Source organism: Peromyscus californicus, unplaced genomic scaffold, assembly GCF_007827085.1.
Source record: "Peromyscus californicus insignis strain IS unplaced genomic scaffold, ASM782708v3 Scaffold_7__1_contigs__length_154581171, whole genome shotgun sequence".
NCBI classification, from domain to species: Eukaryota; Metazoa; Chordata; class Mammalia; order Rodentia; family Cricetidae; genus Peromyscus; species Peromyscus californicus.
This window is the reverse complement of record NW_026294595.1, coordinates 11,560,221-11,584,928: the sequence shown is the minus strand read 5'-3', so window position 1 is coordinate 11,584,928 and position 24,708 is coordinate 11,560,221. Positions and strand designations below refer to the sequence as shown.

Sequence of the window (24,708 nt, the reverse complement as noted above, 5' to 3'; positions counted from 1 at the left end):
ACTACGAAAGGATAAGAATCCTGTGCCTAGTGAGCAGCTGCGGGTTGAGCTGTAGATTTGGGGCTCTGGGTAGGCCCCTTACCCTCTCTGACGTTCAGCTTCCTCACCTGCAGGTGGGAAGAATGATCTCTCTTGTTATGTGGACCTGATGATGCAGGTTGGGGACAGTGTGTGGGCCATGTCAGCTGAGCTTGGTGAAAGCCTTATGGATGGCTGAGTCCCATGGAACTCAACAATGGAATGGTAGCCCACTCTCCTACCACTCTGGGTCTACATCAAGGTGCCCAACTGGGAGATTTTTCTCTGAGTTTCCTGGTGAGATAAGGAACTCATTTCCCCCAAATCCAGAACTGGACCCCATTAGAAACTTTGTTTGCCAGCTTGGCCCAGTCACTGCATGGCTTACTCCTCAGAGGGTGTAAAATGTGTGTCTTAGGGTTCCTATTGCTTCGACAAAACACCATGACCAAAGCAACTTGGGGAGGAGAGAATTTATTTGGCTTACACTTACACTGTTTATCATCAAAGCAGTCAGGGCAGGAACTCAAGCAGGGCAGGAAGCTGGAGGCAGGAGCTGATGCAGCGGCCATGGAGGGATGCTTCTCACTGGCTTGTTCCTCGTGGCTTGTTCAGCCTGCTTTGTTGTAGAACCCAGGACCAGCAGCCCAGGGATTGACATAAAAACTGTCCAGCACAACATGTCTGTGTCAAGCCCAAGCTTTCCATGACTCCCGACAGGGCATTCCAGGACCTTGGGATGGACACTTCAGGGACCAGCTTCCAGACCATCAGAAGAGAAGCTCATGTGTGCCCAGGGAAAAGTGAAGGCATTCCCCAAGATGGAACTGGGAAGGCCACACTGCTTGCTGGCAACCATGTTGCTGATGGTGTCAGCACTCCTTGTCCACAGAGAGAGGCTGATCTTCTTGTAGGTGGGGGTGGGCCACTCCAGATCAAAGGGGTGTGGCAGGGCCTCATGGAGTGCCAGAGGGAAATTTTCACTCGGTGAGGTGCATGGGAAAGAGAGGATCAGAGGTTCCAGATTAATCAACACACATGCACATACATAATACATGTGACACACACATGAACACATGCACATATACTTTACATATGTGCACACACATACCTTATACATATGCACATATTCTACACAACATGCACACACAGGCACACAGTATACACTGTGCATACACACATACACACACACACACACACACACACACACACGTACATGCCCCACATGTGTACATATGCACACATGTACACATCTCACTGCCATACATACAACTCATACACATACATAATCATTCCCTAACCATCTATCTGAACTATACAAATGACTTTTAACATTTACTGTGCCATGCCTGAGGCTGTCTGCTCAGTCGTGCTCTCATGCCTGTTTTTCCCCCTCTTTGCTCTCATCCCCAGCCCCCTCCTCTGTGTGCACTGTGTGATGCACACTGTAGGGATGTCCCACACTTAGCAAAGTGGGGCTTAAGTCAGTCCTAGTCACCTATACCCAGATTCAAGAACCAGAGCACAGCCACCCCGGCAACTCCTGTCTGCCTGTACCCCTGACTGCCTGTACCCCTGACTGCCTGTACCCCGGCTGCCTGCACCCGACTGCCTGTACCCTGACTGTCTGTACCCCTGACTGCCTGTACCCTGACTGCCTGTACCCCTGACTGCCTGTACCCTGACTGCCTGTACCCCTTGACTGCCTGTACCCCTGACTGCCTGTACCCGACTGCCTGTACCCCAGCTGCCTGTACCCCTGACTGCCTGTACCCCTGACTGCCTGTACCCCTGACTGCCTGTACCCGACTGCCTGTACCCCCGACTGCCTGTACCCCTGACTGTCTGTACCCCTGACTGCCTGTACCCCTGACTGTCTGTACCCCTGACTGCCTGTACCCCTGGCTGCCTGTACCCCTGACTGTACCCCTGACTGCCTGTACCCCTGGCTGCCTGTACCCCCTGACTGCCTGTACCCCTGGCTGCCTGTACCCCTGGCTGCCTGTACCCCTGACTGCCTGTACCCCTGGCTGCCTGTACCCCTGACTGCCTGTACCCCCGACTGCCTGTACCCCTGACTGTCTGTACCCCTGACTGCCTGTACCCCTGGCTGCCTGTACCCCTGACTGTACCCCTGACTGCCTGTACCCCTGGCTGCCTGTACCCCCTGACTGCCTGTACCCCTGGCTGCCTGTACCCCTGGCTGCCTGTACCCCCTGACTGCCTGTACCCGACTGCCTGTACCCCTGACTGTCTGTACCCCTGACTGTCTGTACCCCAGCTGCCTGTACCCCCTGACTGCCTGTACCCCTGACTGCCTGTACCCCTGACTGTCTGTACCCCTGACTGCCTGTACCCTCCTGGTTGGAGAATGATGAGAAGAAAGGACATTTAGGGAATCTCACGGGAGTCTGAAGATGTAACAAGAGAAAGGAGTCCCAGCCAGATGGAGTCCCATCACTCCCAAATCCTCCCAGGCCAAAATGTGTTCAAAGGCAGCCATGGCTTTGCATCTGAAAGCTTTCTTAATTCACTCTGATTCTTTCTAAACAAACCCCGAAGCCCTTGGAGAAGGGCAGGGCGGTGAGTCAGGCTCTAGCAGGGCCTCCTGGGCCTGGAGAAATCTGGGAGACACTCCTGTCTCTTTTTGCTCTGGATGGGGATCTGCCAGCTCTGGAAGGGGGTTTCTCCTTTTCCTTACAAGTGGTTGGGGCACCAGGGTCAGTAGGAAGAGGGTGGGGTGGGATTTGAGGCTAACCTTCATCTGATTAATAACTTGGTTACCCCAAGTCCACTTGAGGCCCTTCTGGGCATCCTTGACAATCTAGTTGTGGGAGAGGTGGAAGGCGGGTCCCCAACGCTAGGTTATTCTGTCAGTCACAGTCTAGGGAGCCCCTTCTGGCTGAGTTACAAGTTGAGTCTCCGCCCAGAAGAGGAGCTCTCGGAACTCCTCCTTAAAGAGAAAGTCCGGTGTGGTAGAGCAATCTCTCTCTCTCTTTTGAACTCAAGCTATCAAACTTTGGGATGGGAGGTGGGGGGGCTCAACGCTAGTTCTTGGAGTCTGGCCAGGTCGGGGCACCTGGGGCGGGAAGAATCGAGGACCAGGGTGGGCCATCGGGCTCCGGAGGCCGCCGCCCAGAGCGGGGAGAAAGAACGGGGGCGCCGCCCCCGTCCCACGTCCGCTCCCGCCCCGGGCCAGCCCCTTCCTCGCCGCGACTCGCCCGCTGTCCCCACCCCCTCGCCCGCGGCGCCCAGTGGGAGGCGGGGGCCGGCTTTACTGAGCCGGGTGCCCGGCTCTGATTTGCTGCGGGCGTTGGGGATCGACAGCCTCCGCCGTGTCTGCCAGCAGCGAGGGAGGGAGGGAAAGGGGGAAAAAGTGCTGGGCGCCGAAGGCGAGGTCCGCACTCCTCGTCCCCGCGGCTGGCGCAGGACCTCACTCCAGCTGAGCGCCCACGGGGAGCGGGTCGCGGGGCGGCAGCGGCGAGGAGGCCGAGGGACTAGAAGGAGGAGGACAGGGCGCGCGCGAGCAGCCAGTGAGGGGGTCCCGGCCGTCCCGGGCCATAGTTGATCCCCGCGCCGTGGGCGAGCGCGCCCGCCGCCCCTTCCAGGACAGCCACCGCCGCGGGGGAGATCGGGCGGGCGCCGAGCTTCCTATGACTCCCTGAAGTTGTCGCGCTCCCTTCTGCGTCCGCCACCCGGGCCGTGTCCCTGGTCCCCGTGCATCGAGTGCGCCCCCGCTCCCCGGCCCGCGCACCCCCGCTGGCATGGACGTACACACCCGCTGGAAAGCTGCGCGCCCCGGCGCCCCGCTGCTGTCCCCGCCGCTGCTCCTGTTCCTGCTGCTGCTGTGGGCGCCGCCTCCGAGCCGCGCAGGTAAGGGCGCTCGGGCCTCGGGGGACCGGGCCTCGGGGACAGTAGAACGCGCGCGGAGCCGCCGGGCCGCTGTCATCCCAGACGCTTTCGCCGCCGGCCTCCTCCGAGCCTGCAGAACTTTCCCCCTTGGCCTGTGGAATGCACCGGGCAAGACAACGAATACCATTCGTTGGGGGCCCGGGAGAGGGAGCCGGGCCAACTCCATCCCCGCGGGCGTACCGCCCCCTCCTCAAACGGGCCAGTCGGGTGGGGCTGTCGCGCGAGTCAAGGAAGAGTCTGACTCGTGTTAGATCCGAGCAGAGGTGGCCACACTTTTGTCCCCAAACCTCACATTCCCTGTCCCACATCACAGGCGACCCGCTGCGTCCCACGCAGCCCTTCAGCAGAAACTTCCCTTTTGAAAGCTGGGAAGGGCCGCCCCCTAGAGTCAAAGCCATTCAATTCCTCGGGGACTCCTAGGGGTGAAGGGGATCCCAGAAGTTTGAATCCCCAGCTTTGGTCTTCCCTTGGTACACACCCTCGCGCTTGTCTGGGCTGACTCTCTGCTTTCCCAGGGGACGGGGTTCCCTGCAGTCCCCTCCAAGCGTTCAGGGGGCACTGTAGAGCCCTGTTAGGTAGTAGGCCAACTCTGCTCCTAAGCTGACCGCAAACCTCCTAACCCTTTGGAGGTAGTTTGCTTGGGCTCTCTGCCCAAAGATGGGATGAACGGAGAGCCAGGCCAGGAGAGGGCCTTGGAGTCTGGACTGGGAGCTGCTCAGATGATCTGCAGATGTGAGGCTCCTCCTGCCAGGATGGGCCCTTCGAAGGAGTCCTGGTCCCTTGGGAAGAATCAGGGAGGCACTGACTGTCCCTGTCTGGATTCCAGCACTTCCAGGCTCACGTCTGGGCAGCAACGTTATTCTCAGCATCACTTTTGTTAGTTAGCTGTGGGATAAATCTTCCCAGACCCCTAAACACCATAGGCCAGGGCGGGAAGGCATCCAGGCATGCAGCAGTAGGGGAGGTGAAGGCGGTTAGGAGTTCAGGCAGCAGAAGAGTGGGTGGCTGCCGCGGACTGGCCAGCCCTTGTCCAGGGCAAGGCTCTTAGCTGGAGCTTCCAGGACTAGTGGGAGAATCACTTTCCATGCTCCGTGGCCAATTACAGTATTCTTCTCCTGCTTCCTGGCACCATGAGTGCCCAGTGGGTACATGATATAAGCAAGAGTAGGAATGGAAGGAGCTCCAGGGCCTTGGGGGACAGAGGGAGAGCATGGCAGATGCCCACTTTACTATGACTTGGACCAACTGACCTGGATTTTGCAGGGTTCAGTTAGAAGTAGGGGATGATGGAGACTTTCAGAAAACTGGAAGATGGACAGGATGGGGTCAGCCACTTGGCTTCCCCCAACCCCCACAATGCTCCCTTGGTACTTAGCCCTGCCCAGCTCCTTTATGGGGTTTCCCTAGAACCTCAGGAGGGAATCCTTCAGTGGAATTCTCACCCGGGCAGCTGGGGTTACCATGGGCATAAGTAGGGCATTCCTAGCACCAACCATTTGCTCCAGCCCTGCCCTGCCTATGTCTCTGCTTCACTCCATCATTGTGCTATGTCACCCCCACCCCTACTTTCCTTGGCTGTTGAGGGTGCGGCCACTTGGAAGGGGCTGCCTGGGTCCTGGCTGTGGTGTTAGACACTTTGCTTTGGACAAAAGACTTTTCAAAGCATGCAAAGACACTGCATTTCTGGGTGGGCCCCAGGAGGCTTTCTCCTGCTCCTGTGGTGGGACCCACTTGGAAGGCATCCTCAGTGTGTGGCCGGAGGGGCAGCAGTCCACTTTCGATGCTGGCAAGTCAGGAGAAAAGTGCAGGCGGACCCTACCCTGCTCCTCTTCCCTCCAGGCTCTGCCAGATGTTTTCCGAGTTTGCTGTGAGCACAGTTCTTCTGCCTCCTTCTTGGCCAAGTGTGTGAAGGAGTGAGAAGTCAGATTGCACTGGGAGCTGCTAAAAGTCTTAACGGGGTGGGGGGTGATGGGAAATGAAACGTGACCCCAATATTTGGAAATTGAGGTCATCTCCTCCATGTGCTATTGGTGGGCTCGAGTCACATGACTGCTTTTTGCAATCATTTGCAGGGCCAGGCAGCCAAGTTTTGTGAGACTTGACAGATACTGAATGGTTAAATTTCCTGTGACTCAATGAGTTGGCTACAGGGACATCCTTGGGCCCTCCCTCCATCCCTCCTTCACTTTCCCCACAAAGTCCAGTTGGTGGAGGAACTCAGCTCCCTGTGGAAGCCCTCTGTGTCCGTCAGGGTGTATTACTCTGGCTGCAGGGTTGGAACTATGGGTCCTCTTCAGCTGTTCTTACCCAGCTGCGGTAGTAGAGTCCCCTCCTGGGGCTAGCTCACAGTCTCTTCTCTGATGATGCTGTCCTGGGGGCTGGTCCTGCAGTGCTGGCTAGAGACTGCCTCTCCACCCCACCCTGTAGATATTTCTGGATACTCCTCATAGCCACACCCTTAGCGGAGGCCAGCTGATGCCCGCTGCCTGGCCCTGCCTCTGGCTGGACGCCTCTTTCTCCATTCTTTATCGCCTCGCTGAATCAGCCTGTACCCTCTTGCGGAGGTGCAATTGTTGAGTGGAGTAGGGATTGTAAGGCTCTAACCTGGCCCCCTCCTGGCACAGCACGGATGGTGAGTGGTGCCTAATGTGCCAGGAAAGCATTATCTCCCCCACCCCAGGACACTATTTACTGTAGTGTGGGGTTGTCCAATCTGCTCATCGATGGCTCTGGGCACAATTAATGCTGGTGGCTAGTTTGCTGGTACCTGTGTGGACAGAGCTCAGTAGAGGGTGAGCAGAACCTCTGACTACCTGGCCAGAGCCCTGAGTGAATGGCGGCTGCCCTACGGCTTGGCCCAGGTCCAGGCATTCTGTTCTTTAATTTCACATACATTTCTTTGCTTTCCCGTGGGAGAGCCAGTACCCTGGGCTATAGTCCCAGCTTGGGGTTCCAGTCCAGGCAGGACCCGGGAGCAGATGCAAAGTTTACGCTCTTTCCTTTTGCTGCCTCTACCTGATCTCTCCTTCTCTCCTCCCTGCACCCTCCTTTCCCCTCTCTCCCTTCTTTCCTCCATCCTCCCTCCCCTCACATCTCATTTGTATCTCCTTTTGGGGGTCTGTGGCTTTCTGAAGTGGGTGTCAGTCTCCCATCTCCGTTTGGACCACCCAGCTACTTCGCTGTCAGCTACTTGACTTCAGTACCACAGGCTTTTAGCTTGCACTTGGCCTGGAGGTGCTGGGGCGGTGGAGACGGGGTTCCTGATTCCCTCTTGGCACCAGACACCTTTCTTCTTGTTCTTGTGCCACCTCGGACATGCTGGGCCCTGTAGAACCATCTTGGAGGATCTCTCCATGGGGGTCCCTGGTGGCCTGACCCCTTGGCTTTTCATTACCCTCCCCCACTGTGCCCTCTCCTCCTGACTTTAATCTTGCTCCTGTCCCTCCTTCCTCATTGGATATTCCAGACTTATCCAGGGGGGGTCACCCTGGGCCCTCTCCCTCGGCTGGAAAGCCCCTCATTAGTGGGTTGGCAGGCCCCCAGTTTCTGACTGCCTTGGTGACCCTGCACCAGGAGCACAAAAGTGCCAGTGAAAGAGAATGAGTAGGGGTCCCCAGAGCTCCGCTGACTTTCCCTGGTACCCCCCGTCCTTTCGGGATGGGAGGCAGGACCTGGCACCGTGCTGCGGGATATGATATAGGCCAGATAGGCTTTGACCTTGCCTGTGGGAACTCTGGGGATGATTTGTGGGGGACAGTCCTCGGTGGTGAGGTTGCTGCGGCTCCAGGGGATGTGCACAGCTGAGAAGCCGGCGTGTGCTCTCTCTGCCTCCGAGGTTGAGGGGTTTGCTAGGCCAGTCTGAGTCTCTGTGCCTCAGTTTCCATTCCTGAAAAGTGGGAAGATTAGCATGTGTCTCTTTGAGGAGGCCTGAGATTGACTGGGTGGTTCTGCCTCTTAGGCAGTGACTTAGGCTCGGGGACTCAGGGCTGGCTCACAAGCTGTGCTCTGTAGTAATTTGCAACAAGAAAAAGTTCCCCAAGTCCTCTCAGAACATCAAGAGTATAGAAGCTTGAGGAGGGGTGCACATGGGAAAGGAGGTAGGTACCATGCAGTTCTTGTCTTCCTGCCCTGGCTCTCATCTGCGTGTGTCACGCTGCCCAGCCCCCTCAGGGTGGTATTGTAGTCACCTGAGGAGTGTGTGTGAAGGCTCTAGACAGGCCAATTCCAGGGTTGTTTCATGGGTGTTATGTGCGTGTCAGACTGTGTGTATGTGTAATGTGCTCGCCCGTGTGGGACCCATGTCCCTGTATGTGCTGTATGCCTGCATGTGTGAAACAACTGTGTGTGTAACTGCACGTATGTGTGGGAGTATGAAAGCACACACATGTGCATGGTGTGTTTCCACAGCTCTTCTGAGAAGTCTGTGTACTCTGCGTACAATGGTGAAGAGGTGCTCACGGCCCCAGAGCCCTGGAGCTCCTGGTGACCACAGGCCCTGGGATCTGCCACCAAGTGGACTGGTCCACGGGTCCCTCCAGTTTGATGAGAGCCATGTCATGTGACACCTGGGCTCCCCATCTAGTTATGTTCTATGTAATCAGCTCATCTGCTGGTCAGCACTTTGACAGATGCTTGTGGCACTTCTGGCCAAGCTCTTGGATGTGCCAGGATACAACGGGTGGAGCCTGCCCGGGCCCTTCTCACAGGCCATACTGCGGTCACTGTGGGACACGGCCTGCCTGCAGACCAGGTGGTAGGAGGAAAGAACAAGTGGCTTGGGTGAGAACCTCCCTGGCTCCGATTCTTCCCAGCTCTGTACTCAGTGGCCTGGGCCTCAGTTTCCCCATTCGTGAGCAGGTGAATGATGGCAACTGTAGCAGATTCTTGGGAGAGCAATACACAGTCATGTGAAGTGCAGATAAGCGCTACAATTTCTGTTATGATCATTGGGGTTCTTGATGTTGCTAGAAGCCGCTGTCATGTGCTGTTTTAGAGTCACCTGCTCTATTCCCTAGAGGGCCACACTGGGTCTTCAGGATGGGGTAAGCATGGGAAGCAGTGTCCATTTGTGACCGCCTCACCTCTCCCGAGGCCCCAGACTCAGCCATTGGAGGTGTGTCCTGTGCAATGTGGACCAGGTACCTCCATGCCCCTCCCTCTGTAGCGACTTCTCTATGAGGAGCTGGGGTCAGGAAGTACTAACGGTCCCGGCCATTCATGGCTCCTGGCCACCTCTTCCCACTCTGGGGAGGGAGGGGTGGAATGAAAGAACAGGAGATGGGACACATTCCTGGGTGCACACTGCAGGCCGCAGGTTCACTTTCTGTCACCACATCACGTAGTCTCAGCCGTCAGCCTCTCAGCTCCTTATGAACACAGTCATTTTTCTGGAATATTCCCAGCTTCAGTAATGACCCCACACCAGTGGTAAATGTTACTATTATTTGGTGACTCAGACCCAAGACACGAACCACAGACTGACCCACTTTCCTCAAATGTAATAACTTGGAGTTCCAGGGGCAGACTCTGAAATGCTTCTGGCCATGACATGGGCACACCTTTGCTTCCTTTTTATAGAGCTCTTTCTTAACATTTTTTTTTTTTTGGTGTTGCATTTACGTGTGTGTGTGTGTGTGTGTGTGTGTGTGTGTGTGTGTGCATGCGCGTGCGTGTGTGTGTGTGTGTGTGTGTGTGTGTGTGTGTGTGTGTGTGTATTCAGAGGACAACTTGCAGGGGTTGGTTCTCTTCTATCATCAGGGTTCCAGGAATTGAGTTTAGGCTGCAAGGCTTGGCAGCAGGCATCCATAACCTGGAGAGCAATCTTTATGGCCCTAGAGCTGGGTTCTTGTGGGCAAATTCAGTTTCTATCCTTTCCTTTCTTACCAGTGCCTTGGCAATGGGGAGTCTAATATCTAAGAACCCTTAAAAAAGAGAAATAAATGGCACAAAATGACATCACAATGTGTGTGTGTGTGTGTGTGTGTGTGTGTGTGTGTGTGTGTGTGTGTCGGGGGGACTGGGGACAGCTTGGAAAAACTGACTTACCAATGAGACTGGTGAGCGTCTTAGCCTACCTAAGTGGACATTGAGAGTCGGAACAGGCGGGCCGTCCTGCGTTGTGCAGAGGGGAAGCCTAGGGCTACCGTGAGGAAATTGGCCTCGGTGGCATTTAGATCTCATAGCTTTTGTGGGTGCCAGGGCATTGGTGAGCAACTGGTGAGCCATCCCTGGCTGACAGGAACTTCTGGAGTAGGATGTGTAGAGGGGACAGACATCTGCACAGGTGCATTTGTCAAGCGAAGTGCGGTTACAGTGGGCAGCAGAAAAATACTCATCCATCATTGGGTTTTGTGCCAGTCATTGGCGGTACCTGCCAAGATGAGGTAGTTCCTGCCAACCCCAAAGAGGCTTTGGAGAACCAAAAGAAGGCACTTGCCAGTCCCTAAGGAGCACTGGCCAATCAGAGACCAGCTTGTGTCTCCAGGCCTGCCTCAGAAGCACTGTGCTAAGCACCCTGAGGTCCACCCTTTGCACAGTTGAAGGTAGGTGTCCCTTGATGGATGCAGAGGGCACTTTCCCGTGCTGTTCTTTTCTGGCTCATGTTCATCTTCACTTTTAATCTTGCTCTCCAAGCATGGCCTGCACAGAACTTGTGCTTCTTAGTGCTCCCAAGGCATGACCTGTGAAGTGCTCCCCAGGCATGACCTGAACAGTGCTTGTGCTCCTCAATGATCCCACAGGCATGACCTGTGGAGTGCTCCCCAGGCATGGCCTGAACAGTGCTTGTGCTCTCAGACATCTTTGGGTGGGACTGATCCTTCCAGGTGTGTATATGGAGCCTCTGTCAGGCCAGGTCACAAGAAGCCATGCAAGTTTCACTTTGCCCCTGGTTCTTACCACAGTCATATATTCTGATGGCTTTTGACCCATGCTCAAAGCCAGTGAGGTGGACATGGCCTGGCTTCCCCCGTTTCCATCAGTCAGAGGTGAGTGATTTAGGAAGACAGAAATGTCCTCACCTAGGTACTCAGTGGTGATTCTCCTCCCTTTCTGATACAGGACCAGGTACCCCTGAGGCTTCCTCCTTTGAGAGGGCAGTGGTCCAGGTATATGCCCAGCTGACATGCTGAGCCCAGCTAATTTTCCTCCGTTGTCAGAGCTCATAGAGGACAGTGGCAGACAACGTGGGTGTAGGAAAAGCTGGTCTCTGCCCCAGTATGGGACAGCCTGCCATTGCCATGGTGGGCACAGGGAGAGACGCTTGAATTTAGTCTGGCTCTGGGATGCTGAAGACATGGGAAGGACCTTTAGGGGAGGTGCTCTCTCAGGTCCTCCTGATAGGGCTTGAATTTCAACATGGGAGGGTCTGGCTGGGGAAAGAGTGTAAGGAGAAGCCGTGTGAAGGCTGGGATGTCCCACCAGCCCCTGTCTTTATATAGCCTCTCCTGCCGAAGGACGGAACACTGCCTCCTTCCTGTCTGTGGGTTACAGCCATTCTTCTCCAAAGGCAAGACTCTGATGTTCAGCAAACTCCTGTCTACTTCCCAGCAGGTCTTAGGGATCAGGGCTGGACTGGAGTGTATGGGAGTGTGAGATTCTGGAACATGACATGGCTGTCAGTCTGTTAGCACTGAGGGTAGTGGGGGAAATGTCAGACTTAGTACAAGGCCCCATATTCTACAATTCCCCTAGGTCTGCCCACTGCTAGCCTTGCCTCATCCACCCCACCCCAGAGTTCTTAAGTGGATTTCTGACACCACCTGCTTTTATTAGCGACTCTTTGGGCATATGTCTCTAAAAGCCAGCCTCCTAGGTAGAAGTCCTCCACCTCTCTGGGCTCTGCCTGTTATCCTCCAGGGGTTATCTCCCTCTAGGTGAGTCTGCTCTGCTGAAGCTACACTAGTGTGGTCTTGAGACTGCTCTTTCTTTTTGGTGACCCATCTGCGTGGGAAGGATGCAGAGAGTCACCAACATGGAGCTTAGAGAGGGTCATTGCCCTGCAGGCCCCAGGCCAGGGGGCAGAGGACAGCTGTTTCCCACACCCCCTGACATCCAGCTCACAATCAGGGATTGGGAAGGAAGGTCCCTGCATCTTGCCCTTCCCTGTGTACTGGGACTTAGCACAACAGAAGTATCTACCATGCTTTGGTTTCCCCATCTGCAGGGTGGACATAAAATGCCGCCTCGTCTCTGAGGCAAGCTCAGTGGGGATGGTGGTGTCTGCTGTCGCCGCTCTCATTGTATGGTGGCACATATGATGTCAGTATGTACCTATGTCAGTACACATGGAACCTGCAGGACTCACATGGAGCTGTACTGCCTGGGGCTTATTAAGGAGCTGCAGGGAAGCCTGGGACTGCCCTACTTCCAGCCACCCATGCCTAGGCCGATGGTGCAGGCTCCAGGCCCTTCTCCCAGCTCCGCTATCCCCTAAGTAGATGATTCTGAAGCAGGAGGGCCTGAGGTGCCTCCACAGAGCTTGTCCTGGCTGTGTGGTTCTGAGGCCTCAGGCTACTGCTGGCTGGTGTGCTGAGTGACAGCCTGGGGCTAGGGACCTGCAATGACTGCCTGGTGTGTGACACAAGATGGGTGCTCTGTGTACTGTGCCTGTATCAGGAAAGCTGCATCCCACATGTTCTTGTACTCTTGCTGCAGCTGCACCAGGGCCTCTCCCGCCCTCTAGTAATGCCCTGGCACAGTAGGCTGGTCCCCAGAGAGCTGAATGCTAGCCTTTTGCAGAGGGCCTGTGACCCTGCCCAGACATGCCATGTTGTAGGACAGTGGTCTGATCCACTTCCTTCAAAAAGGACCTTCAGGGGCTCAGCAAGGGACCCAGAGCGAAACCAGCAGGTGGAACCCAGGCATACACATAACTTTCAGCTTCAGTGGTCCCAGGACCTTGCCTCGTGGATGTAGGTTCACAGGGCCAGTTCTAAGAAGCTCCCTGGAACCCCTTCCCCCAAATTCTGGTGCTAGTGACCAGTCGAGGGAACTTTGGTGCAACTCTAGGCACAGCAGGCAGCCCCTGGGGAGGAGCTCAGTTGCATCTCAGACATTGGAAGAGGAAGTTCGGCAGATACTTAGAGAACAGGACAACGAAGAAGGTTTCTGTGAATCAGGAGAATGCATGTGTGCTCCTGGCTGTGGGCTCTTGAGCATGCTACTTAATCTCTCTACTTGGAAGCAGAGCTGACTGTAGGAGGTAGGGGGGTTTCTGGGGACATTGAACCTGTGATAGTGAGTTGCCTCCAGTCCACGTGGGTAGCGGATGGCCGCAGAATCGAGGATGGCCTGCCATGTAACTGTTACGAAGCTTGTCTTTGTGACTGGTTGGGAGTGAGGAGCACCCCTTAATTTGTGAGAAGTGTGAAGCTGGCATGTGTGGGTACAGTGCCATACTACGTCAGCACCTCTGTAGAGCCAGGGGTCCCACTGATGATGAGGGTGAATCTCTGGGACACTCCATCCGAACTTCCCTGCATCTAACACTTGGGAGTTAGTTTAGAAGGTGTTTTTCTGCCCAGGAGTGGGAGGGCTGGCTGGCCACTTTGGAAGGAACAGATATATGCCCTGCAGGAGAGCTTACAGAATCTGGGGTCTGGCCTCCAGTTTCAGGCCACTTGCAGATAATGATGCTCAGATGAGTTGGACATTTCTGAAATCAGAGGTGGTGATGAGAGGGGACTGGACCCTTGGTGATACCTGGCAGAGAGAGTCCGTCTGCCATGATCCTGGTGCTGAGAAAAGGAACCTGACTATCCTGAATTCATCCAGCTCAGGTGCTAGTCCACCTCTTTGCCTCTGAAGGCTGGGAGGTCAATGCAGGCTGTCTTATCCAGGGCCTTCCTGCCTAAGCAGGCACTGACCATCAATGTTCCCAAATATCTCTGCTCTGGATGGTGTGCAGGCAAGAGAGCCCACTCTGTCCCTGACAGGTGCTGTAAACTACCTCAAACCCATGGTGTTAATGCAATCAAACTCTGGCTTGAGGCTGGCTAGAGGTTCCCTGTTCTTTGGCAGTGACTGAAAATGGGCTTTATGCAGAGGACTCTTGTCTTTTCTGCCTTTTTAGGCCCGCCCCATTTCGTCACTGTTGCTGGCTCTGTCCATGGGGAGGGGCAGCCCCGGGTCTCCTAGCCTTGGAGCTGCCTGTCCTCGAATGCCCCATGACTCCCTGGGTCCAGCCTGTGGACATGCTCCTCCTCCTCTGCTTGGGGCCAGGGCTGGGCCGATTGCAAACAGCTGCTTGGCCCTTGAGGAGGATTTGCAGGCTCCTGGAGGGACTGCTGTACAAGGGCATGGACAGTGTGGCAGAAAGGCCACATGGGGTGTCTTAGGAGAAAGCCAAGGCCCTTCCTGCTTGCCTTTGTACCCTAGAAAGGGTGGAGAATGGGGAGGGGGGCGGATGGCTGATGTACCCACTGTGGTCCTTCAGGTACCCTGCCGTCAGGTCAGGACAGCTGAGGTGGGTCAGCCTCTGGACTGGAGGGTGATGGGCACTGGGCTCCAAGCAGGCTTTGGTGTCTAGTTTCTCCCCAAAGCTCCCCCAGGTCTGGTACCTTGTGTGTGGGTTAAGATAGAAGGAAGGAAGCTCCCGTACGTGAAGAGGCAAGATTGTCCAATGGTCACTGAAGGTGAAGGGTAAGACTCACAGGTTGCTGCCTCCTCCTCTTCCCCCTTCTTACTTCTCCTCTACTTTCTCCCCTTTCTCTTCCCTTCCTGTTCCTCCCCACTTCTCCTCCCCACCCTTCTCCCTACCCCTCTTACCCAAGTTTTTTCTGCTTCTAAACCAGGCTTGCTTATGTGTTCTGCTTGAGACTCCCTTCTTTTCACGTGACCCTGGGTATCCAGATACATACAATAGGCACACAAATCTAACGTTTATGGATAAGCGTGAGGAAGGCTATTTTAAAACAATTCTTTGCTATACACATTTTTACTATCTATTAAAGATGAAATCAAGTTTGCATGCTAATGAGATGGATACACTTACTTATCTTTATGTAGAGATTAAATCTGGGCTGCATAGTGCCATCGCCAGATATATAGTGGTTTCAGTGTTTTCCAGAGCCGCTCAATATCTTGATTTTATGATTGTCAGCTGAGACCACCACTTTATGCAAGTGCATAGTACCATTTGGCAGAGGTGTGTGCGAGGCCATTTGAGAAATTGTTGGAAATTTTGCCCTAATCCCAGAATTCACTTAATGATTTTTGTTTTCATGAACAAAATTGATTTTCTTTTTTTTGCTCAAATCAACAGCTCAAATGGTAACTTTTGAAAAATCAAACATTATAGCATAATACAATCCAAAGATATGCTAACTTGATATTTGCACTTGAGGGATGGTGGTAGGAAAATATGAAAAGACCCAGGCCCATAGAAGCCCTGCAACTGGTAAGGGACAGAGCTTGAGCCCTTAAGACATTTGTGCTCTGGGAATAACTCTGTCCAGCCTGAGGGGTGGCACCCAGGCTCAGTGTCACCAGGGCCAGTAGAGAAGGCTTGTGGCAGTGACATTTCAGTCTCCACTGAGGTCACTTTCCCCCTTTTCTTTGGGGGTCTCCATCCCTGTAGTAGGGGCCGAGAGGGGAGTGTCTGGGGATGGTGGCAGGGTGAAGGGTCCTGTGTCCTTCATGCCACCCTCCCCCTGTGCCTCTGGCTGTGTGTGTGTTGTCGGGGCTGGGGCTCAGGTCCCTGTCCCTTGGCACTGCTTCCTAAAGCCCCCAGCCCTGGGTTCCCTGTCTTCTCTTGGTCTGGTCTGTCTTTGGAGAGTGCTGTAGATCTGCTCTCAGCAGCATCCAACTGCGAGCAGCCTGTTTGTTTAGGAGTCTGAGTCATGTTTTCCATTTTAGTGGGAAGAAGGTCTGATAGTGGGAGATTATGGCCAGGTAGGGGCTGTCTGCTCTATCTCAGTTGACAACTGATGAAAGGGATATGGTGGCTGCTCCGGCAAAGCCAAATGCTGATGGGAGAGTGGGTGGGGTTGCCGGGTGGGAGTTGAGTCATCAGTCAGAGGGTCCAAGAGTTAAGCTGGTACAGCTCAGCCATAAGCTCAGTGGGGCCAGAGAAGTCAAGCAGGGTGTGACCCACATCTTTAAATCATGAACTTTTCAGAAAAGAAAATTAAAAACTCAGAAAACAATGTGACCTGGTTGTCTTGGTGTGCCCTGTGGGACTCTGATCCTGTAACTGGTGTTTGTTGCCCAGGCCACCCACCTGGCCCCACGGTGTGCTTTGGACACTACAAAAGAAAGTGAGGGGGTTCCACCTTGCACTTGTGATCTTAGACATTTTGAGCTTCAGGTTACCCAGTGGACCAGAATTCCCAGCAGTTGGTAGCAGAACATAGTCCTAGCTCTGTGGAGTTTCCCTGAGGCTTGGAATTCAGGTCTCTGGCTGTAGGGGGAAGAGAGGAAGGCATCACCTAGAGGCCAAGTGTGGCATTACACCTCAGCCCTTTAAAATTGGGTGCGGTTTGGCTACTTCAGACGTGACATGTCTGTGCCTCAGTTTCTTCATGTACAGAGAGTGGAATGGATGATATCCACATCTCATTGGCTTGTGGAACCTAAGGATGCAGAGTTGAGGCCATATAGAACCAGACAGGTCTGGAGTTTGCTGTATCTCACAGTGGACCAGCATGTGCCATGCCCAGTGAATACTTTCTGGACTGAGCTGATAGTAATTTGAAAACTCTAGGGTGTTTGCTGAACAAGAGTGTAGCCATGGTGGAGTAGCACTTGGTGTTGGGAAGCCAGGGAAGCCCTGGCCCACTCTACTCAGGCCATTCTAGGGCAGGGCACAAGAGTCCTGGAAAGGCAGTTTGAGTGCTATAGAGTTGGCGACTAGGATGGATGCCCTAATATCTGCGGGGAGAGAATGCCCAGTGTTTGCCCAGGGACACTCAGGGACTGTGGGTTGACCAAGGAACCTGCTCGTCAGTATGTGGAGGATCAGAATAGTTGGCTTGTTGTCCGACAGCCCTGTCCCCTCTCAGACACAGGTCTAGACCCAGAGTTACACATCAGGGTTCCCATGGCAATTGAAACCGCCCTGGGTCTTTCAGCGATGCCCAGGAAAATAGTAGACTTATGTCTGAACATGGTGATGGGCATTTAGGTTCTTACCCAATCTATCCGATGTCTCCAGAGAGTCCTGTGGGCACAAAACTAAGCATGTCTTCCCTCCTCATGGAGGTGAGGTCCTTTTTACTTTATAGCCTCAGGTCAGCGTCAAACTCAAGATGTAGCCAAAATGACCTTGAACTTCTGATCTTCCTGCTTCCACCTCCTGAGTGTTGTGATTATAGCTGTGCACCGCCACATTCAGTTTTGTACAGTGCTGGGGATCGAACTCAGGGCTTTGTGCACTTTAGGCAAGCACTCCACCAGCTGAGCCACATTCCCAGCTCTCAGCTTAAGTTCTGCGTACCCTCCACCCCATTCAGCAGTCCCAGGTAGTTGCTACCCTGCCCCTGCGAGGACTTCTCAGATGGCTAGGCTCACGAGGAGCCAGCCTGAGGTTGGGTTGGCAGTCTTCTGGGATCTAGACCCTTCTCTGCAGCTCTCCGTTGGACAGCTAATCCTGTCATCTTTCGGAGTTCATTCTCCAGCTGCCGCTTTCAGCCCCAGCTCATCTAATTCCAGGATCAAGCATTTCACCCCATAAAAACTTCCAGCCTTGTTTGGCAATGATTTAAATACTGCCTGCTCCTACCCACTTTCTCCAGCTACTTCTTTATGTCCAAGCCCCTCCCTGAACAGCTCTGTCATCTAGGACTTCAAGGGTGGGAAGTGAGACTGTAAAGGACTCCTCGCTCTGGACACAGGCATGCTCCCAGCCCGCCCCCTCACCCCCCCCCCCCCCCAGGCTAAGACTGAGCCCAGTGGAAGACACCAGGCCCTTGCCATGCTCTTTCTCCCTCAGTGCTCGCGCCTGGCTGATATCCTGGCCAACAGATAAATTCCTCGGCAGAGAGGCAGTCTGATCTCTTTCCAGTCCCTTATAAAACTGTTTCCTGGTCCGGTTCCTCCAGTGATGTTGCAGCCAGGACAGAGCCACACCCACTCAGCCCTGGCATTCCACAGTTGCTCCGTTCCGTGTGGCCCCACCCCTGGGCTCTGTCAGACTGAGTGACTGGTGTCCGGCTAGCACCTTCCTTCCCATTTTGACATCCCTACCGGCCCAGGGACTCCATCTGTAGGTACCTGAGAATCTGGCTTCTGTTTTCCCTATCACTTCCTGACTCTTAGCTGGGCACATGGAGTTCTCTGCCCAGTGACTCTCAAATTTGAACCTCACTGGTGGGGCCCTTCTTATGTACCTCAGGGGGTCACAGGTGGCCCCTCCTACATTCCTGGGGAATCTTTACTGGTGAGGCCCCTCTTATATCCCTGGGGGTCATGGCGGGCCCCTTCTATATCCCTGGGGAAACCTCACTGTTGGGGCCCCTCCTGCAGCCCTCAGGGGTCACAGGTGGGCATGGAGGCTGATGCCAGAGTAGCTCAGGTGGCAGGGACTCTTGCTAGGACTCTCCACCCTCATCCTCGCAGCTCTGTGGCTTTATCTCGCCTCTGCTCTCATTCCTGGCCTGTTCTCACAGCTCTTCAAGGGATGGGTTTGCGTAGATGCCTGCCTAAGTGGAAACCAGCTGATGAGCTCTGAAACTGTTATTGTGTCTCTATTGGGCCACAAATTCAAACTAGAGTCTGTACTGTGGCCCTCAAGTCCAGAGCTATTAGCCACAGACCTGGGGGTTCTGTACACCTAGCCCGCCTGCTGTGCTAAACCCGGAAATTCAACTCAGCAACCTCTCTGTGGGTACCACCAACGCCCAAGGCACTGTGTGGGACTTTGCCAAGGAGTGGTTAAGGAAAGCTCATTCCTGAGGTGTAACACTGCGAGCTCTACACATCTTTAATTGGCATAGACCTGGCACAGCCCCAGGAGAAGTGTGACGTCCTGGCTGGCCCATGGGGTCTTTGAAATCTGGGCTGCATCCTGGAGCCAGGTATGGCAGCACTGTGGCTTTACCCAGTGTGAGGCCTGAACTACCCCCACACCTCCAGTTTTCATGCCAGCCAAGGCAGGGAGGAAGGACAGACCCCATTTGGGTGGGGTCCCCAGGGGTCATAGGTCAGTCTGGTTAGGAAGCAGGAGCAGTCAGGGATTAGCTGGCTCCGCTCCCCACTGACGGTGGCCGCACTGTGCGTTTCTCTCTCCTCCTCCTTTCATAATCTACATGTTCTGTAAAACATCTGGTAAAAGATGAATCTCATTGTAGTGATCATAGAAAATAGGAACATGAAGGAAGATGGGGCTAAAATTCACCTGTAACCCTCCAAGTCAGAGCTCATGAATGCAGAGAATAAAGAAAGGAAGGGACATTGGTCACAGTGGCTATCTGAGGGATACCTGGGCACCGTACCAGCTCCTGCGGCCACTCTGCCCACTGGGCACCCCTCCCTGAAGGTGACAGCCTTGAGGCCTGAAGGCAGCAATGAGGACTCACTGTCCTTGTGTCCCGTGCGCTGCAGGTTGCTCCATCCGTCCTGACCTCTGTGAGTGTCTGATTTGTCACAGCGTCTCCCTTATTGATGGACACTTGGGTGGTTCCTGTGCCTCATATTCCAAGCCACCTGTTACAGAGAAAGCATGCTGCAGGAGTGGGTGGTAAGGAAGCTCTGGCCTCCTTGGGCTGCATTTGGGGAGAACATACTGGGGGGCTGGTGAGCATTCTGTGTGAGTCAACCAGGTGCAGGTGGGAAGTGTATGACCCTGGTCCTTAAAAGCCAGGACATGGGCAGGAATTTAGGGTCTAGTAAAAGCTGCAATTTCACATGGGCCTTGGAAGAAAGGATTAATCACGGAACTGGGCTGGGATGATTCAGAAGCCATCTGGGGCAAAGATGCTGCTGTCTGCCCCCCTTTTGTACTAGATTCATTCCAAATGGATCAAAGATGTGAACTTTAAAAATGAAACCACAGAACCACTAGAAGAAAGCATGGGAGGTGGGTGTTTATGGTTACGAGGCGGTGGGGGTGGGGTGGGACTATGACATTGTCAGCATGACATAAACCTCAGAAATTGTAAAAGCGGATTATTGGAGTTTTTCTGCCTGTCTGAAGGGTAACAACAGCCACCATTCCCAAGAAAAGAATGTGAACCTATGTGGCAGGAAAGGGGTCAATATAGTATAATATGCAAAGAGTTCCCACAAATTAATAAAAAAAAAAGGTCAAAGGTGTGACTAGTTCTCAGGAAGGAGAACGTTTGGAACTTTTATACATGTGAAAATTGTGTAACTTCAACAAGGACAGCATGGAGGTGAAGCCTCAGGACCACAGATACACCATGGACTGTCAGCTGGGGAAGGAAACCCCTTTTCAGTAGGCAGCCAGAGGTAGCTGTTGAGATGTTAAAATGCATGTGCCCTTTGACCCAGCAGCTCTGCCCCTTGGGGTGTGCTGTATTCACCACTTCTGTGTGCAAGGCACTGCTGGGAAGAGCAGAAGCTCAAAACACCTGCAGGTTCACCAGGAGGAGCTGTTTGTCCAGACAGACTCTCCTGAAGTAGCTGGCCTCAGTCGGGGTGCTGGGATAACAGGCATCACCACCAACCTGGCCATGGGGGAGGTATTTAAATATGTTATGGTGCATCCCCGGGACAGGACACAGCATAGAAACTGATGAAGCTTACTTTCTCGCTGTGGCTTCAGATTCACAGAGCAGTACCAGTCTTCGAGAAACTTGAAGTGAATCCCAGAAAAGAAAGAGGGCTCCTCCTTGCACGAACCCTTCCCTTCCAGAGGGAAAAACATCCAGATTCATGCTTACACATGTGTCAATCATGGGAAAGAATGCTCAAATATCCGGACTCAGGTTTTTTCCTAGAATGGGTAGCAGGTCCTCAGGCCACACTTCTTACTTGCCTCTGAGAGATGAATGCAGATTCTCAGAAGGCGTGCTGCTGGGAAGCGGGCAGATACACAGCTACAGAAAACAGGCTGTGGAGTGTGAACCAGCTGCTCTAGGCTGCATGCCTTTCCCGCTGTCAGGTGGCTGCCTTTGGCTGAAATAACAGTAAAAACTATTTGTGGCCTTAAAAGTTCATAAACCAAGGGCTGGGAAGATGGCTCAATGGTTAAGAGCTTCTACTGTTCTAGCAGAGGACCTGAGTTTGGTTCCCAGTACCAACATCAGAAGCCTCACAATTACCTGTAACTCCAGTTCCTGGGGGATCCAATGCCCCTTCCTGGACTCTGTGGGCACCTGCACACATGTGCTCACATCCCATACACATAGTGAAAAGGAATTTTTAAAAAGTCCACGAAGCTGCTGAGTGGCGGTGGCACACACCTTTAATCCCAGCACTCGGGAGGCAGAGGCAGGTAGATCTGAGTTCGAGGCCAGCCTGGTCTGCAGAGCGAGTTCCAGGACAGCCAGGGCTACGCAGGGAAACCTTGTTTCAAAAGACAAAAGCAAAGCAAAACAAACAAACAAACAAGTTCATGGAGCAAACCTAGGATAAGTCTGGAAGCCGCTGTCAATAGTGCATTGGCCCTTCCTGATGTCCTGGATGTGAAACTGGCCGCTGAACTGCCATGGCCCTAGCTGTGGCCCTAGCGGTCTCCATCCACTCATTTTACAGGAGGAGAACTTGAGGCTGCCACATGCTTCGTCTGGAGTCACTTGGAAAATTGGGGTATCTGGGCTTAGTGTAGGCTCCCTGGACTCTTCTGCTCAGGTGCTGCAGCCTCTTTTCCGCAGAGTGGATTTTGGCTTCTGATGAATCTCTCCAGGAGTAGGAGTCCTCCCCTGTGTCTTTCAGAACTCATTGTAAGTACAGCCACCCAGACTCATCCACGGGCTACACATTCCAAGCACCCCAGGGGATGCTTGAAACCACAATTATAAAGAAGCCTGGGTGTGCTGCATTTATTCCTGTGTATACACACCTGTGGCAAGCTTTCATTCGTAGACTGGGCGCAATTCCAGACTAGCAAGTGCTAAGACAGGGCAATTGTAACAGGATGCTATAATAAAAGTTACTTAAAATGTCTGGATTATTTTTTCCTGGACCTTTGGGTGTCATATTTGGGGACCGAGACGTGTACTGTCGCTGAGCACACTGCTGTACCAGTAACTGCTGCTCTGGCGTTGGATCTGGGCTGCTTCCAGCTGTGGGCTATTGTAAATACAGCTTGGATGAACATCTTCCCAAGAGCCTCTCTTCCCTTCTGATTGTTTCCTTAGGGTGAATTCTGAGACACTGACTCACACGCCAAGCATAGGAATAGTAGAGCCCTGTAGTCGCTGAATTCCGTTCCTGCCGCAGTGGGCAATTACCAAGTAGCTACCACATCCTGGGTGGTGTGCTTCTCAGGTGTCAAGCCCAAGCAGACCTCACCCTGTGGAATGAGGGAGGTGGTTCAGTCTACCATGAAGAAGGAGTCCCTGTTTCTGGTTCTGGAGAAGCAGCAGGGGGCTTTTGCTTAAAGTTTGGGACCCAGCTTGGCCCTTGTTTGTGCCTGTGACACATGCTGGGTCCCCTGGGCCTTTATGTGAATGTGTTACCCATTCTGGAGAATGGGGGGTAGTACTTCCAAGTCACAGGGGCAACATGAGTAGCCGCTGTTAGGAATAAGAACAGCACACATGCCAGACGTGGTGCTTTAATCCCAGCACTCAGGAGGCAGAAGCAGGCGGATCTCTATGAGTTCGAGGCCAGACTGGTCTACAGAGCTAGTTCCAGTGAACCAAGAAAACAAAACAAATAAACAAACAAAAACCAACACACATACCTCTATGCTTCATAGCTCTCCTTCCATTAGTCAGAAATCATGATGGAACCTTCTAGAACCCAGTAGATACCTAACAGATACTAATCATATCCCTATTCTCCCTTTCCCTTTCTGGCCATCTGTATTTGCCAATTTCTAGTTGGGGCTCACTGAGCAAGCATACCGCATTCTGCTGGTGTTAGGGTCTCTTCGACAGGTGTCCTGCTGATTGGCTGTGCTTGGGAATTACATCACAGTTTGAAATATCTGTAAGATAGTGGAGTGGGCTGGGTGCTGCTGAGTGGGGTGGGAGAGGGGCCAGCCTGAGCTGGAGAAAGATGGGTGTCTCGAGCGGTCTCTCTGCAGCCTGTTCTTAGGAGGCGTTGTCAAAAATGCTAATTATTTCTGTGCAGCCCCATGCACTATACTCATTCACACCCAGGAGGGCTAGCTGCAGCTCCTGAGCCTGTAGAGTGACATGGAGTGTCCCTTCATATCCACTCTTGGGAAGACCTTGAGAGTCAGTGTCATTTACTCATGAGAGGGGGCAGTGTTCAGCTGTGGCATGGGCTGATTGGAGGAAGGAGTCTAAGTCCTGCTCCTCAGCCTTGGGAAATCATTTCCCTCCTTCACAGAACTGACTCTGAGCTTTGGGAATAGAATTTTGCATCATGTAATTGAAATAGATCATTTTGGAGCTGTGCAGATAATCAAATCGAGGGACAGAAAGGCCTGTCAGAAAAGTGTCCATCCACTCACTGTTGTAAACAGCAAGGAAAATAGCTGGAAACTGCCTGTACACAGAACCAGCAAAATGCCTCCTGATAGGGTGCAGTGTCTGATCCAACAGTGGCGCCATTCAGACCTGGAGATTTGTGTGAATGGATGGTGTGCTCAGGGTGTAGGGCTGTTGGTGGCTGGCATCCGCAATCTGAAATGTACCCCATTAATTTCCTCCCCCAAGTTGCTGTCTTTGCAGCAGTTAATAGGTGCTAAACCATCTTCAGGGACCAATTTCCTTCTCTTTCTAAAGCTGTCTCTTCTAACGAGAATCGAAAGGCATGCCAGTTTGTTGCCACTGCCGGGAGGAGCGAGTGGCCAACAGACACATTTGCCTTTTGTCCACATTGCAATCTGAAAGGGCAAGGGTGAGGCAGACCCAAGGCTTGCCAAGGGGCCCTGGGAGGACTCATGATGTGGGGTGGCCTCCTTCAAATGTCACTCTCCTGTGAAGTGTACACAGTCCCGAGAATTGAAAACGGTTTTGTTTTAGAAAGGCCAGCTGAAAATTGCCCATTATCAAGGCAAAGACCACGGGCACTGGAACCATCTTGCAGTTTGGAGTAGACATAAAGAGAGAATGGGCATTTATTCATGTAATGCTGTTTCCTGCTGGGCATTAACTGGCACTCATTCTCTGTATAATATGCTGTAAAAGCAACATATGTTCATATGGGAACATTAAAAGTTACCAAGAAGCAGAGAAGAAACAAAAGCATCATAATCCCTTATTTAAGTTATGGTGATGGCAGTAATGATGATAGTGGCGACTATGATAATGACTGTGATGGTGGTGGTGGTGGTGATGATGATGGAGATAGTAGTGATGGTACTGGTGGTAGTGCTGGTGGTGATGATGGTGGTGATGGTGGTGATGATGGTGACGGTGGTGGTGGTGGTAATGATGATGGTGGTGATTTAATGGTGGTGGTGATGGTGATGGTGATGATGATGATGGAGATAGTAGTGATGGTGATGGTGGTGATGATGGTGGTGGTTGCAATGGTGATGATGGTGATGGTGGTGTTAATGATGATGATGGTAGTGGTGATGATAGCGAAGATGATGATGGTGATGCTGTTGGTTTCTATTAGTTGAAGTCAAACACATTACTAAATGAACACCTTGATGTGTTTACTTTTTTCTATTTGTTCTGTGCCCTTAGACACGAGCTTGGGATTACATGTACTTTGTACACGTCTTTTAAACTT

At 53.1% G+C, this 24,708-nt stretch overlaps 1 protein-coding gene across 7 annotated transcripts in view; it reads left to right on the top strand.

Moving 5' to 3' along the window:
- The first annotated feature begins 3,399 nt into the window (after nucleotides 1–3,399).
- Col5a1 (collagen type V alpha 1 chain) overlaps nucleotides 3,400–24,708 on the top strand; it is a 154,718-nt gene continuing 133,409 nt past the window's right edge. For 2 of the 7 annotated variants that reach the window (XM_052724383.1, XM_052724384.1), the window contains exon 1: nucleotides 3,401–3,891. In XM_052724383.1, coding sequence (XP_052580343.1) covers nucleotides 3,783–3,891 — 109 coding nt within the window. In that variant the 5' untranslated portion in view covers nucleotides 3,401–3,782. Of the gene's footprint in view, nucleotides 3,892–24,708 lie in introns of all 7 variants that reach the window. The other 5 variants (XR_008215058.1, XM_052724385.1, XM_052724380.1 and 2 more) reach the window with 4 other exon arrangements.